General features: G+C 32.1%; 1 protein-coding gene across 1 annotated transcript in view; it reads right to left on the bottom strand.

Moving 5' to 3' along the window:
• The window catches only part of UBA6 (ubiquitin like modifier activating enzyme 6), a 67819-nt gene that overhangs the window by 39010 nt on the left and 11193 nt on the right, over positions 1–17616 (bottom strand). Inside the window, exons 3-11 of the mRNA XM_079771376.1 lie at positions 17314–17408; positions 16781–16809; positions 13369–13463; positions 12512–12623; positions 10257–10337; positions 7589–7711; positions 5280–5403; positions 2162–2265; positions 666–728 (exon numbers count right to left, since the gene is read on the bottom strand). Of these exons, the coding sequence (XP_079627502.1) occupies positions 666–728; positions 2162–2265; positions 5280–5403; positions 7589–7711; positions 10257–10337; positions 12512–12623; positions 13369–13463; positions 16781–16809; positions 17314–17408 (826 nt within the window). The remainder of the gene's footprint in view (positions 1–665; positions 729–2161; positions 2266–5279; positions 5404–7588; positions 7712–10256; positions 10338–12511; positions 12624–13368; positions 13464–16780; positions 16810–17313; positions 17409–17616) is intronic.

The raw sequence follows: 17616 nt of genomic DNA, 5'->3' as shown, positions 1-17616 counted from the left end.
ATTAATTAGCTTAACACTATTATTAACAGAGGAGGGAGCTGAATCTTCCAGAAGTTAAATGAATTGATTTCACGGCAATAAAGTAATATTAAACAATAGATTTAAGTCTCAATCCCAGGTGGTATGACCAGTTTTTACTAAGTTATCTATATGAAACTTAGAGTAATAACAACTAAACAAACGCATCAAAATATTTGTATAAGATCACTTTCTTCTTTTGTCCTTATCAAAATTTACTAATTTAGAATCTGTCAATATTATTCTTTCCTTATCACAAATACGTTCACTGCTACAAAATTATATCCAATGATTTTAAAAAAATATAATGCTTCCAAGGCTTTTTGAATAAAGTTATTATATGAACTCTACATGGTTCAGAAAATCTTTTAATAAGAGTACCTTGCATAAATTATTAAAAACTGTCTTTTAACTATCAAAGCTAACATATCATTATAAAATTTTTCCTATTATTTTAACATTTTTTCATGATATAAATTTTTGTTCTAATCATTGTAAGTCAACTTTATATATGTAAAACAACCTTTATCAAGAAAATCTTACAGAAAGGTATATACATGGTTACTCCATTTTAACTTTATAACCTCTTACCAATCCCAATCCCCCACTTTGCTGCCTCTCTTAAAACCTCCGAAGTGTTTATTTACCTCAGGTTTACTAAAATCCGCAATAAGGCACTTTGGGTGTTTTATCTGCTTCTCCAATGACTCCTAATAGAAACAAAACAAAACAATTACTCCCTTGCAAGTGAGTGATTACTTGGCAAAATATACAGAGTACTAAAAGTAACGGAACTTTCCAAAAAATCTGAAATAAATAACATTGGGCTACTAAAGTTTTTTTTTTTTTTAAGTAGTATTAAGAATAACTTATTCACTAATCCACTAAGCCAACATTGATAGAGCTACTAGGTCCAAATAAATTAAACAGGACTCAGAATGATTCGATATTAAAGTCTACTTTCCACTGGAATATTGTCAATGCCATCTTGACCAGAAGCCTGGGCTACTAAGTTTTTAGCTGAATCATAACATAGCTCCTAATCTTCCTGTTACCTCCGTCTTATTACCACACTTTTTTTTTTTTAATGTTAAATGCAATCAGGCAACCTGACCCACATAATAAATTTGGGAAGAAATGGTAAAAACATCTGTATGTAATTGGAAAAAAATCTATTGTTTTAACTGAAAAGCTACCACATTTTTCTGGTATCAAGTTATCAAGGCTTGTGATGACTGACAAGACTAGAAAACTCAAAATTACAAAGACCAAAACACCAAATAACCAACCAACCAAACAAACAAAAAAACACAAAAAAACAATACCCCCAGCCACCTACACAATCTGAAATTTACTTGAAGCATAAATTATCAATTTAAAAATTGGGGACAGGGGCAAGAGAAAGTAAGGCAGGGACAAATTTGACTAGGAGTAGTTATTTTAATCTGTTCGTTGTTCTAACTTTGGCTTGAACAAAGCCTTGTAGAGGACTACAGTTAATAATAATTCTGAAAAAGAAAAGGCAATCTCATTAAAATCACGAGAACTTGTAAGAAAAAAACAGAAATGTATTAGCTTATACTGAGAAGTGGGCTAAAGATTTAAGCGGCAAGAGACTCCTGAGTTCCTTGATACAAGTAGCCTTTCTCTATTCAGATACTTAGATTTTCCTTTTCAATGCCAGATGATAGGAATTACTTTATTTTTCCAACATATACACTGTTTCTTGAAATTTAAAAAAATATTCCATTGACCTTAAAAATGTAAGTGAATAATAAAATACACAGTTTCAATGCTCATTAAATCTTTCAAATTTATACTGTTTCATCTTTTGTTTTAGGAAGCAATTTTAAGACATATGATTGACTCTGATGATTCACAAAGGTATAGTTCCTTTAATGTAATTTTTTTTTACCTCAATTATATGCATATGGTATTCTAGCTGTAAATTTTTGGTTGATACCAGCTAATTTCCTTAGATTGATACCATTTTCCTCAAATTGGGTGCAAATTAAAAGAATAAAATCTGTTCAGGCTTTAAATTAAGTGTTTGGTTAATTGACTATTCATTTTATTACTTTTTTTCTCTTCTGCCATTCTTCTTCTGTAGAGAAATATTTTAAGCTGAAAAAGAAATACTTACAAAGTAAAATGTTTTAGGAGTCTTAACTTGGACAGCTATGCCTCCATGTAAATAAGGTTCCAGTCCTGTAGTATCACCAATGCTAAAAGAAAATGGTGATACCACTAAAAGAAAAAAAAAAGGAAACCATTATTTATGATATAAGTATTGAATTTGAGGTTTATCAAGATGTTAATTTCCTATAATTTACAAAATTAAGATCCCAGTATAAATCTTTTTTTTTTTGGGGGGGGGGTAGAAGGGGTATAGGGGTAGGAAGAAGTGTGGAGAGCTAGACAAACTATTTTTCCAATGTGAATTTAAGTACTAGGTTAGAAAAATCTGACAATGTATATCAGATTGCTTAAAAACCAAATACCGTATTTTCCGGCGTATTAAGACCCCTGACTTTTGAGATTTTCCTGGGTTAAAAAGTCATCTTATACGCCGGAAAAAATGGTACTTAAAAATAGCCAAGAAAGCTCAAAGGGGAAAAAAAAATTAATGACAGGTGCTTATTAGATATTTAAATATTTTATAAAGCCTCAATAATTAATAATGTTGGTACTAATTACACATAATTAATAACAATATAGCATGGTACTGGCTCATGAATAGACAGGCAAACAAACAGAATATATTAGAGAACTCAGAAATAGGCTCACAAGGGATACAATTAAGGAAATGGCACCTCAAACCAGTGAGGAAACGATAAGATTATTCAATAAAACTTTTGGGAAAAATGCCATCTGGCAAAATATCTATTCTAAAAGGATAAATGTTTTAAATGTCTAAGATGATGAGAAAAATATATTAAGACAGAAGAATGGGAGAAAAATTTCTTCAAAACTTTGCAGTGAGGAAGGCTTTTCTAATAAAATAAAAATCATAAAGAAAAATTTAATTTGATATATACACATAGTAAAAACCAATCATAAGCAAAGTCAAATGCCAAACTAGGAAAAATATTGAAATTTATATAAAAAACACTGACAGATATGCCTTATATTTTAGGAATTCCAAGGAATGGTTAAATAATCAACAACTCAATAGGAAAAAGGGCAAATGATAGATGATTCACATTAAAGAACTAATAGCCCTAAAAGTTAAGAAAATACACTTATCTCATTCATAATATGTAAAATGCAAATTTAAATTATACTGTGATACAATTCATTAAGTAATATGAAATAATATGCAGCCATTAAGAAAACTTAAAAAACAAACAAAAAGAATGTCCTGCAATTATTAATGTGAAAAGATCATGTAGTTATTTTGTTTAGTGAAAAGGCAAAGGGTAGATGTATAATATGATACACTGTATGTAAAAAAATGTAAGAAAAGCCAGGAAGGACACATGATAAACTAAGAACCAGTGAATGGATGAGAACTGAGTGGGAACCGCAGGTAGGCAGGAAAGTTTTCACTGTAAACATCTCATCTTTATTGTGTTTGAACAATTTACTTACTAAAAGAATTAAATGAAATAAACAGTAAGTCCTTTCTCCCTACAAGTCTTAAATATATTAAGTAGAGAGAAAAGATCAGCAGAATAAATATCAAACTTAGCTACTGTTATCTCTAGAGCAAGGAGGAGGCTTGAAATAGTACTCATTTTAAATTCTATTTAAGTATATATATATATATATATATGTGTGTGTGTGTGTGTGTGTGTGTGTGTATCTAGAATAACCATGTATTATTTTAGCTATTTAAAAATGTTTTCCAAATAACAGAAAATTACCTTGGATGATTAAGTACCAATCAATAAATGCTTAAAAAAAAAAGTTTTGTAAACAGTCACTTCATTTAAATATTTCATCTCTGCCCTAAGAATTTTTGGAACAAAATGTGGGTTCGGTTTCTTTTCATTCCTTGATATCCAGTGGCTCCTCCTTTTATATGTATCCTCATGAGTCTTGATCCATCATCAAAATCTACCAAGGCTTGGACCCCAAAATAACAAAAGATAATCCTAAATGATTAGTTGACTCGTCATTTGCAAAAACAGACTAATTCTTTAATACCAATGTAGTGAACCTGTACTGGTAATTTATATATTAAGATGGAGACTGGGAAACAAAATCCAATAGTTTTGTTACTAAAGATGCTTAAAAATACATCCAAAATTGTTTTTCTATAAAGAGTTCATGATAAGGACTGATTTTCCTCTCCTAAGGATCCATTCTGTAGTCATTGAAAGAAAAAAAAAAAAAGTAATTCATTTACTAGTCTACACACTAATCACATAATTATACTTTCAAATGCCCTAAAGATAAAACTGAATTAGGGAGGGGAGTAGGAGAAGAAAGGGGTCCTAATATTAGGGGCAGGAGAAGATTTGACTTTGGGTGGTAGGCACATGGTCCTATATACATATTTTGTAAATTAGTAATCCACACATGTAACCTATATGTTCATGTAGACTAATGTCACCCCAATAAAATTTAAAATAATAATTAAAAAGAAACACCTGAATCACTCTCAGCTGAACAGGTAGAAACTTGTTTTCTACAAGACATCTAGCGCTATATTTACATCTTAAATATGGCTGCAGGAAAATCACTCTCTATTGGACAATGACCTCATCTTCGCCCACTGAAAAAACATTTCTTCTACTTCTTGCCAACAAACTCAGAAACTTGTCTGCAGCAACATCCATTCATTTCTTTATTCCAAACAACTGAACAAAAACACATATCTCCACTTGAATATTTCATTGCCACCTCACTCCAGAAGCCTAAACTGTATTCATTATCTTTTTTCTAAATCTTGCTCTCTTTCTTGCATTCCCTAAGTGAATAAAAATGTTGCAAATGCTGGAACTTTTGTTCACCTAATGAGATATATAATATATAAAGTTTCCTCCAAAATGTCTTAGGACTCTTGCTATCTCAACTCCCACTGTCAGCCCTGCCATAGTACATCTTTCAGTTCCTCGAATCCCTCTGTCTCTGTATACAGTAATAATCTTTTTACCACCTTCCTAAGTCAATCCAATCATCAAATTTGAATCAAGAAACCTTGTCTACTACTGCAGCACCAAAACTGGGTAGGTTTTCTTGCTAAGCTTATAAAGACTTACAAATGTGCAGAATAATGAATAAGTATAAATGAATTAATAAAACAAATAACTTACCAGTTATTTGTTGTGTAGATCCATTTAAGCCTGTCATTCCATTAATTTCTCGAAATGTTAGAAATTGTCCCGTCTCAAGTTTGTGAGGACGATTTTCAAGGCAGGTGACAATGCCAGGATTAGCCTAAAAATAAGAGTAATCTACTAACAAACAAGTTCACGTATTACTTTTTTGTGTACAAATTCCCAATCTCACACAAAAAAATACCATGTAATTATGAAATTCTCAAAAAAACCCAAAATTCCAAGCCATTCTTCTCTTTCCTTAGTAAAAGTAAGCCTTTAAATAAGCATAACAAAATAATGATCAATTTATTTTATTATGAATGTTTAAAATATAATTTTTATGCTTGGGGGAAATAGAGATTCCAGTAAGAGTTCCAACATTTAAAGCAAAGAAATACTGTGTAGCCCAGCCAGCTTCTCAGGATAAAAATAGAAATGAATTAGCTTATTTCACCAAAGAGGATGGATGAGACAGGTGAAAGGCCCAGTTTCTAATTGCACATAATCCTGTATACTACTTGACTAAAGTGATAATAATCTATGTGAAATCTAATGAAATTATCATTTTCTCTCTCTTCATAATAGTGTAGATTCTAAAAATTATGATCAAAAAAATGTAGATAAAAGTAATGTGATATGGCTTTGCTAATATCTCATGAAGAATAGAATTGACAAGGAATTTATTAAGGAGAAACAATTCCTTGCAGATAATTTAAATGGGCACATTTATGATATTTTCTAATTCTTTATGGATAACTTCATATTTCCTGCTTTATTCTAGAAAAGACCAGTGCAATACAAGAATCCATAATCTTCCTTGGAGCTTATGCTAACTATATGATATTCTCAGGGACAAACCAAAAACAACTACAGAAGATAAAAGGCTAAATAATTAACCATTCTGTTAATAAAGAGATACACAGAATTTTTCAATAAATTTTTCTTAAAAAAAGGCAACATTACATTGGGTTAAAAAATAAAGCATAAAGATAATGTACTATCAAAAGTACATTATCATTCACTTATATTGACTTCTTTGGAGCTTTTAATGTAAACTGATTATAAAAGATGCAAATGCAGTTAATAATTTAGGCTACAAAGAAAGAGTAAAAAATGAATCATAATGATTTTTCCTTTATAGGGAATAAAAAAATTAAGCTGATCAAATACCTTTTGATTTAAAGATCAGTTAATTCTTAAAACTTTTTTCTTCCTCCAAATAATGTTTTAGAAATATAACAGCTTTTGTCTATGATAACTTAAGTGTGCTTCTCTCTAGAGTCACTGTGTTGGGTCAGGCGACTTATGACAAAGTTACATCTATGATCTGACACAATGAACAATTCAGCAAACACTGAATCATAGTTCATGCTCCATAGGAACATGATATAGAACAAAATTAAAATTATAATTTATGACATTAGTGCCCAGGCCAGGTTACTCAGTTGGCTGGAATGTCATCCTGAATACCAAAAGGTTGCAGGTTCGATTCTGGGTCAGGGCACATACCTAGGTTTTGAGTTTGATCCGTGGTTGGGTGCATATGGGAGGCAACTGAGTGATGTTTTTCTCTCTCTCTCTCCCTTCCTCTCTTTCTAAAAATCAATAAAAACATATCCTCGAGTGAAGATTAAAAGAAAATTTATGACATAAGCTAATATTGGTCTACCAATCTATAATAAAAGAGTTATATGCTAATTAGACTGGACGTCTTCTGGACGTCCTTCCTGATAAAGACAGGGCCGGAAGGAAGCCAGCCTGGGTCTGGGGTGCTGGAGAGAAGCCGGTGCTGGGGGAAGGAAGGCCTACTCTTGCACGAATTTTCGTGCATTGGGCCTCTAGTTATTAAATAATTTTAGAAGGAATCGGGAATACTCTTTTTAAAAAAGATGTATTTTTATTGATTTCAGAGAGGGAGAGATAGAAACATCAATGATGAGAATCATTGATCGGCTGACTCCTGCATGCCCCCTACTGGGGATTGAGCAGAACCTGCAACCCAGGCATATGGCCTGACTGGGAATAGAACCATGACCTGCTGGTTCTTAGGTCCATACTCAACCACTGAGAAACATCGGCCAGGCAGGAGTACTCTTTTAATAATCTAACTTAAATTTAGCTTTAAATATAATACAATAAAGAAATTAACAAATTATCTCTCAGGAATTACCTTAAAATCTTGTAAAACAACTAAAAAATATTGCATATTACAATATTTTGCTAATACCACCTTTAAAAATATTCACATCAACTTAAAAAATTAATCCTATATGTATGTATACAATACATATATACAATCATACTTGCGTTATATTTGAAATGAAGATTTCTTTTGGTTCTTCTCCTGTTGTATCTAAAACTTCAAATTCATCACCAAAATCACAAAACAACTGTGACCAAATTCCATGTATATCTGCACTAATGAACTGTAAAATGATAAAAACAAGTTCAAGCTTATCTATTTATATTAAAAAAAACAGCTCTACTATCTTAGGCTTTTTTATGACAATTTTACTTATAATTAAGTATATTGTTTGGGATATAAAGTAAAACATGAATAAATTATTTTCCTGCAAATTGGTTCAGGAATCAAGGATTTTGCTATTTGGGACTTGATATCTAATGTTACAAAATCAGAAGCAACATCAGCACATCATCATTATACATTCTATGATTTTTAGAGAACAAAAATTCCTATATTGCCCTACCAGTTAAGCATAGTATGTAAGAAGAAGATTATCTTGATTTCATGGTCTAGCATGAATTCTTACTTTTCATTTTAGAAAAGAATGGTGTGTCCATTCACCAAAAGCAGTAGTTAATGGAAAACAGAACATACCTAAAAGCTGAGAGTGGAGTCAACAGAAAAAGGGCTGAGCAACTGATGAAAGGTAAAAATGAGGTTCTTCAACAGAATCATAAATGAACTATTTAAAGTGATTTTTATTATACTACACTCTTCTCTATTTTAAATCTGTACAGAAACTGTTTTCGTGTTCAGTTATTTTTAGAGTTATTGATACTATCTTACTTGATCATGTACTGCCTTTACTGTCAAAATAGTTCATATAGCCAATTTTTATGAGATATAACATTGAGTAGAACTTTTATATATTTAAGTTTAAAAGCTCAGACTTAAAGACAATTTCTTCCTTTTCAAAACAACTTTTAAAATGTGAATATATGTATCAACTACATAAACAAGGATTTTAGTTTATAAACTACTGTAATTATTTTATAAAACTTATGTGACTTATTATAAGTTTACTGACCATTCCATGTCTTACTCATCTGTTTAATTTAAATTATGAACCATAGCACAAACATTGTGCAAAGTGTAAAAATGCTATGTAATACCACAATCCGAAAGTACACCCATTTTATACAGTACAATTATGGCTTGGTGGCCATTTTAAACAGGACAAATAGCCTTTTCCAAAGAAACAAATGTCTCACTAAGGAGGGGGGATTAGCAATATGTATTCATTGCAGAGAAGAATTTTGTATTTTCTCATCTAAATCTCTTTCCAATATTCCCAGTGTCACTACTATGTACCTAATTAATGTGGACCAAAAGCTAGAAGTTATTCTTGATCATTCTTTCCTTCACAACTCACAACTCTTAAGTTCTGCTAGCCTTTTCTTTTTTAAAAAAAACAAGTTCAATAACTCACAATCCTTATTTGCTCTTCTCTTGAATAAGGCACCAATATCTCTCACCTGGATTACTGCATAAGCCCCTCACTGGCCTACTGCCTCTATTCTATTCATTATTCAATAGTGTTCTTTTTGGTTTCATGACCCTTCATGTTCCTTAAAATTATTGAGGGCCCAAAGAGCTTTTATTTATGCCAGTTATACCTACTGATATCCACTGTGTTAGATATTAAAACTGAGAAACTTTTAAAACCCAAGAATACACACACACACACACACACACACACACACACACACACACTCTATATTAGCTGTCAGAGCAATGGTATCACTACCCATTAAAGACTGTGCCACATAAGAGAACCAGAGTGAAAAATGCAAATAACATTTTAGTAATATGAAATTTTATGAAGGGGTCTGTGTCCTTGGACCACACTTTTTAAAAACTACTGCTAGAGTCTTCTCTTCATTCAGCACAACCAGAATGATCTTTTAAAAATATAAATTAAATCAAAACTCACAGTCTTAAAACTCAGACATTCTTAACTCTGATCTATAAGAAAATGGTCTTCTAACTACTTCTCCAACCTAATCTTCCAGCATATTTTACTCCTACTACTCTCTCCTCTTTAACCAAACTCCCATTCTGGCCCTGCTTGCTTCCTTCTGCTTTTCAAACACACCAAGTGAAGTTTTATACTCGCAAGTCTTTACACTTGCACTTCTCATTGCTTTGAATGCTTTTCCTCAGATGTGTACTTTGCTGGCTCTTTCTCATTATTCAGGGCTCTATACAAATATCATCTCAGAGAAGATGTTCCCTTACATTCAGTCTAAGAGAACCAGCACTGGCCCCCATCCTAACATCATGAGGATGTTATACTCTATTCTTTACCTAGTTCTTTTCTTCATAGGACCTGAAAGACTTATTTGTTTATTTTCATAAGTAGGAAAATCTATATATCCTATTCACTAATGTATTCCTAGTGTCTAGAACTGTATATGTTTAATGAATTTGTTAAAAGAACCAATGTACCATCACCATACCATACTAAAGTTAGATGATGATTTCAATACTTATCATATTTTCTATTTCTAGTCTTTATTCTTCCTTAGTTTTGGTAATCTGTTTATATAAACCAAATTTAGATATTAGTTTTAAAAATATGATACCAAATTTAAAGAGAAAAACGTTACTGTGTTATCCTCATATAAAAAGAGCTTTTATATAATCCAATGAAAAGCTAAATATTTTAATAGTGCAAGTGTCCTTCCTTTGGTTAATGACATGTCATTATTAAGTGATGCTATTACCTTAATTGGAGGGCACTGAGAACGGCAAAACTCATTGATTTTCTTCTGTAATGGAAGTCTGATCTCAGTCAATACTACACACTGTTGAGGAAAAAAAATATTAAAGAATAAAGAATACACAATTTTGGTAATGTGTATCAGAAGCATTTTAATTTATACTGAAAATACAATAGGATTCCAACCTAAAGTTAATATCTTCAGAGGTATGGAATAATAAAAGCAAAAACAACATAGACAAGGGAAAACCTACTCACATTAAATTCAAATACCATCATAGACTTCACAATTAGAAACTAACTGTAATTTCCTGGGGTATTTATGCACTCCAAATGATTAGAGTTTTTGTTTTGTCTGTTACTGATGTGAAAATACAAACCTAGTCACCAGAATACTAATTTAAAGTATTTAGTTAGCCTAAAGGGTTAAGAATAACATTTTAAAGAGATATATTAGTTGGCCTAACTTTCTCTTACTTCAGAGATGCAACAGGTTCACAATACAACTACTTCTGCTTTACTACAGTTTCATTAGTGAAACCATGAAGTTCTGTAATAAATATCAAATTACAATTTTCAATGCTTTATTTTTTATCATTATCCTGTGAGATAAGTAGAGATTTTATAATCAGATTTTATCATAATTGGTAAAGGTCAAATACTTTCTTAGAGTCATTAGCAGAGCTAGACTTTTAGTCCAGAGCTTTCCTTGTTGCTGGTTTCCATGACTTATTTACTTAGTTTTACCACAAATATCCAGGTATTAATTTAGTGGCAAACTTTCTGCAAGCAGATTATTTCTCCATGGGTCTCTCACTTTTCATACATTTCACTAGGTATACCATGAATGCAAGGTTCTGACCATTATTTACTTGTGCCATTTCTCAGGATAGTATTTGTCTCATACAACCTGAGGAATGAGGTAATGTCTCCCTCTGGGACAAAGAAGGAAACTTGTTTATTGCTCACTGTAAAAAATTAAAACCAAGCCCAGTGTTCCTCTCTTCTAAAGGAACCCACTACATGTGCCCTCTTGCACTTCACTAGGATTTGGGGGAAGGCAAGAGGAAACAAGGCAAGGAAACAAGGAATCTCATGTATTCTTGCCAGTGTTCATCAAATAGTAACACATTAACTTAGCTTGAAAATAGGATAAAATCAATTCTAAGTATAGCCCGTCTAGTGTGGCTTAATTGGTTGAGCATCATCCCATGTACCAAGAGGATACCAGTTTGATTCCAGTCAAGGCACATGCCCAGGTTGCAGACTCAACCCGCAGTAGGGTGCATGTGGGAGGCAGCTGACTGATATTTCCCTCTCATCATTGACGATTTTCTCTCTCTCCCCTTTCCTCTCTCTCTCAAATCAATAAAAATATATTTTAAAATATTCTAACTGAGTATATATTTAATCTAACTTGTTTCATCAATGCTACAAAGTTCTCAGACAGAGTTGGAGAATTGCTTCTTGTGGGGAAAAAACTGACACATATATGGTCACACAGTGCCTGAAGAGGAGTAGAGGAGAAACACAGGAGTATTTTTTTTCCTAGACAATGGGTAACACCATAATCTAATCATAAGGAAAACCAGGATAAATCTAATCACTTTTAGAACGTCCACAGTGTTTAGTGTTTTTATTATTTAAGGTTATCTGAAGTAGATCCCCATGTTTTACTTTTCTGTAATTGGATTAGATACCACCTTTAACCCATGACCTTAGGAAGAGAAGAGTGTACTTTCCTGCTCCTTGACTGTGTGACTTGCTTTGGCTAATGTATTATTAAATGGAAGTAACACAGAGGCTTGACATATACTTAGATGGTTGGACTTGCCCCTCTGCATTTCTGCTATTGCCATGAGACCATGTGCTAGGTAGCCCCTTGGTCCCAGAAGAGAGGCGCATGGAGCAGAACCCAGACTTTGGAGTTCAAGTTCAATCTAGAATAGCTGAACTCCAACTGACATGCAAATACATAAGAAAGAAAGAAGTGCATGTTGCTATAAACCACTGCGTTTTGGGTAGATTTTTACGCACATTACTGTGAAAATAGCTGACTGATGTAATTGCTTTGTCAGAAGTTCATAGGCCCTTTGCCTAAAATGAAGCATTAGAAATATATTATTCTAAAGGAAGTCTTTTATCCTGAATTTTTTTGTTCTGCCCAATAGAATAGGTTAGATTAGTTATATCACATTAATACTTAATGATTTGCCTTCAAATCTGTCAATAACCTCCAATATTAAATGGTGCACCAACCTGGTATTTATCTAAGAAGGAGAGATCTGTGGTTTCATTTAAAGGAAGAGAAGATGATGTAACATGAACATATGGATTTAGTTCTGCAATATGTTGAAGAACAGCTTCAGCCCTTAAAGAAAGAAAAAGAAATGACCTTTAGTATTCTTTCATTCAATATACTCAATCTCTCAAACTTGGACACTTTTACATTAGAGGAATCTGAATGTCACAAAATTTCAACAAATTTAATAAGCTATAGAAGAAAAAAGCTGAGACATTTATATTTATAGATGACTATACAATCTTGAGATGTAGCATACTATTGTATTTCATAGTAAGACATAATCTCAAAGTGTACCCTTATAGTTTCAAGCTCCAAACTCCGTCTTTTAATGATTCAGGAATAATAAAGACTTCCTTTAACAATCTTTAAGAAATACATTCCTAGGTAATAATGTGACTATATTAAAATTTTGACAAATATAAGTAATTAAGTAAGTATATGTCAATACTTATTTATCGATGGTAGTGTGACTTTATGGTGATGAGTTAAACAACTATGATTGAACTAGTGTTCTGGATACAGATAATATTCTAAGTAATTGCAAGAATAAAAAAAATGCCCTGCCTAGCTGGTTTGGCTCAGTGCATATAGTGTTGGCCTGCGGACTGAAGGGTCCCAGGTTTGATTCCGGTCAAAGGCATGTGCCTGGGCTGTGGGCTCGATCCCCAGTAGGGAGTGTGCAGGAGGCAGCCAATCAATGATTTTCTCTCATCATTGATATTTCTCTCTCTCTCTTCCTCTCTGAAATCAATAAAAATATATTTTTAAAAAATATTTCCTATGATAATAGATAAAAATATCTTATCTTCACCTGTTTCTCATATTAACAACATCATCTTCACAGAGAAAGAAGTTGGTTCCTAGATCCCATGCTTGGCATTTTTCTACATCATGAATTGTAAGTGCCTTCAAAAAAAAGAAAAATATCTGTTAAATTCAAAAAAAGGACAAGGATGTTCACCATCTACAATATTATTTACATTATATTAAAAATATTATCCTGCATAAACAACAGAAAGTAAGGCTTAAGAATTAAAAAGGATGTAAATTAGATCTATTCACAGATGAAATGACTATACATATCAGAAAACCCAGAAAAACTAATGAAAAAAACTATTTCCAACAGCAAGAGAATTAAAATTTTTTGAAAGCAGCAAGTTAGATAAATCATCACATAAAAAATTTAATAATTCACATAAATAAGCATTTCCAAATGTTCCATGTTCAAAAGAAGTAAGATAATTGACTGACTATAAAAAATGTTTGACTTGAATTACAGACCACAAATATTAATTTAAAAAAAGGAGTCATGGGTACTGGCCAGGTGACAGCTCAGTTTGTAGGAGCATTGTCCTGAATACCAAAAAGGTTGTGGGTTAGATCCCTGATCGGAGAGTGAACAGCAGGCAACTGATGGATGTTTCTCTGTTACATTGATGTTTCCCTCTCTTTAAAAATCAATGAAAACGTATTCTCGGGTGAGGATTTATTTTATTTTATTTTTTATTGACTTTTTAGGGAGGGAGAGAAAGAGAGAGAGATGTGAGAGATACATTTATCGGTTATCTCCTGTAAGTGCCCTGATGAAGATTGAAACCTCAACTCAGACATGTGTCCTGACCAAAAAATCAACTCACGACCTTCCTGTGTATGGGAGGATGTACTAACCAACTGTGAGCCACACCGGCCAGAGCCTTCCCTCAGGTGAGGATTTTTTTAAAAAAGGGCATGGTATATGAAAACAAATTATACTGAAAAAGAAATGCATTTGGCCCTGTAAAATATTGAAGCGTGTTCAATCTTGCTCAAAAATGAAATACCTTTTCTAATTCTTTAGAATGGCATAAGTACAAAAGTTTGACAATATACTCTATAGATAAGAATGAGGTGAATCAGGGATTCTCAATACATCAGTGGTGGAAATGTTAGGCTGCACAACCTCAATAGCAAAGAATTTTGCAATCTCTAGCAAAATGACATGTGCAATTATACTTTGATATAGCAATCCCGCCTTTAAAAATCTATACCAAAGACACACTGGGAAAAATACAAAAATACATGGATAAGTATTAATTGCAACACTATTTATAATAGCAAAAGACTGGAAAGAATCAAAACATCTATCAGTGAAGAAGTAGGTATAATAATATATGCTACATCGACAAAATGTATATCCATGCAGCTACCAAAAAAAAAGTAATATATATAATTATCACTATGGGGTAAACTCAGAACATGCTATTAAATGATAAAAAGCAAGATGGTGGAAAGTATGGCTCTTTATCTAAGAAAGGCAGGTGGGAATAAATATGTACAAACACATAAAATTTTCACATTTATCTGTTTTGCTTATATTTAAAAACAGATGAAAAAAGGGGGTGAGCTAATAAGGAAAGGAGGGTATAGGGTACAAAGAAGCTAGACTTACCTGAATATACTTTGTTTTATAAAACTGACTTTGAATTATTTAAGTCTCACATAGTATTAATACTACGTTAAATAAAAAAGCAATTCCTAAAAATCCAAGCAAAATAAATAAAGGGACAAAATTACTATTGAATTTGTTGCATAACTACCCAAAGGAATGATTTAAAGTGACTTAAAAAAATCTTATTTTTTTAAATTACTTAACTGTTTTTGATACTGTTATTAATGCTGGAATTGCTAGGGGATAATAGAAAAACCACTGATTTGAAAACTGGTAAATAAAGTGGGAAAATATCAAATATTTCTTCTGCTCTTCATATATGTACACTTTAATGTGTGATGAATGAAAAATTTTCTTTCTAAATATTATTCTAGCTAATAAATAAAGAAAAAAATGACAGAATTAGAATATCACTGCCACTAATAAAATAATGAATCGAGGCAATAATCACTAATAGCTAGAAATAACCACAAAAAAGAGAGACAACCAAATATTATTTCTTCCTCAGGGAATTACAAATTATCACCTGTGAAGTAGTGGCGCCACAAGAATCAAATATGAATCTGACTGAATATAACTACCAGTTTACAGGAAATACAGAAGTAGAGGTATATGTGATGAATAATCTAGTTTCTTTAATAAATTGTAAGGGGAAAAAAAACAGGGAAGGGAAATCTATAGATTAAAAGAAACCAAGTTTAGTGTGTGGACTTTACTTGGATCTTGATTAGAACAAAAATTAAAAAAAATATATCTAAGATAATTGGGAAAATTTGAACTTTAACTAGATATTTGATGATTGCGGTAGGCTTTTAAGATAACCTCAATAATTCTCACTTCCTGGTATTTAGGCCTTTATGTAATTCCCTCCCCTTGAGTGTATAAGCTGGACCTAGTGACTTGCTTTTGAGGAATACAGCAGAGGGGATTGAATGTCACCTCTGAGATTAGATTACAAAAGACTGGTCTGCTAGAACATTCCCTTTCTTTTCTTCTTGCTAGCTTACTCTGATGAAGCAAATTGCCCTAATGAGAGGGCCACATGGCAAGGAATTGATTAATAGCCAGAAAGGAGCTGAGGTGAGAATGTGAAGTGGCACAACTTTGCCACTGAATCCTTTCAATAACTCCCTGAGCCACCCTGGGAGCAGATCCTTACCCTAGATGACTGCAGACCCTGCCAATATCTTGACTGGAGCCTTGTTAGAGACCCTCAAACAGAGGAACCAACTAAGTTGTATCTGATTCCTGACTCACAGAAACTGAGATAGGTGCTCTTGTTTAAGTTGCTAAGTTCTGGGGTAATTTATTTTGCAGCAATAGATAACTAATACAGTGAAATTCAGAAGCATTTTTTAGATGTGAAAATGGTATTGTAGTTATATTTTCAAAAAGGACCCTTATTTTTTAGAACTATATACTAAAATATTTAAGGAATGTATAATAGGATGTCTGAGACTTATGCAAAAATAATTTGGTGGTTGGGGAAGGCAGTGGGGAGTAGGGAGGAGATACATGAAAACAAATTAAAATTTGACTATGAGCTGATAATTGTATCTGCATGATGGGTACATGGGGTTTTGTCAAAACTATTTTTTTTAAATTTTTAAATTTTCTATAATAAAAAGTTTTTTTAAAAAAGACTGAAGTAGAGAATTAAAACAATTCTGCTACTAAATGAAAAAGCAATAATTAATTCAAAGTGTAAATAATATTACCACTACTGAGAAGCAAAAAAGAAATTAAAAAAAGAGTTCATAACAAATAATTCTTTTTACCAAGGACATTTACTCACCTTAATTCCTGCAAGAACAAGATTCTTTGCTATAAAGAAAAAGGAAACGAATAGCTTAATATTAGGAATGTATAACAGATATGTCTTCATGGAGCTTCATCACATCTCTGATAAGTAATTTTAACTTTTTTACTACTTAAGGAAATACATGTCTTTAAGAAGATACAGATTAACAAAAATAAAAAAAAATTTCCATAATTATATCACACTGAGATAATTACTCTTAAAATTTTAGTGTATTCTTCCAAACATCATTATAAATATATGTATATGTGGTCTACCATAATGAATTAACAAATACAGTGAATAACCACTAATGGCTGTTAACATCACAAAGAGAACCAAGAGAGTCATTACTGGTTCTTTCTGGAAGACTATAACAGTACTGTGAAGTAGTCTTGCCAAAAGAATTAAACCTGATCAAGGTTTTGAATTTAATTTTCCTCACAAAAATAATACATGGGGAAGGTGTTAAATCTTTAAATTATGCTCAAAAGTGTCATGTAAAATTATAAATAAAAATTACTGCTTACCAATTTCCAAACCAAGACCACCCATACCACTTAAGAACACATGGGACTTGGCCATCTTCTGCATTGCTGTGTCTCCAAGAACGTACCTCTGTCGACTATAGGTAAAACACAATGAAAAACAATAAATTAAGTCATCAAAATTATATATTCTTTTAAACTTGTTTGCAAACAACCTGGCAACTAGATCCTGCCCAGAGACTCCTTTTGGATCATTTGCAGTGTTTACATTTTCTGAATTAATTGCTAAATAAAATATGAAAGGTGGATTAGAGACAAGAATAGCTCTAAAGAGATCACATAAAA

This window comes from Cnephaeus nilssonii (genome assembly GCF_951640355.1).
Source record: "Cnephaeus nilssonii genome assembly, chromosome: 1".
NCBI classification, from domain to species: Eukaryota; Metazoa; Chordata; class Mammalia; order Chiroptera; family Vespertilionidae; genus Cnephaeus; species Cnephaeus nilssonii.
The sequence above is the reverse complement of the archived record's forward strand: the minus strand, read 5'-3'. Positions and strand labels throughout refer to the sequence as shown.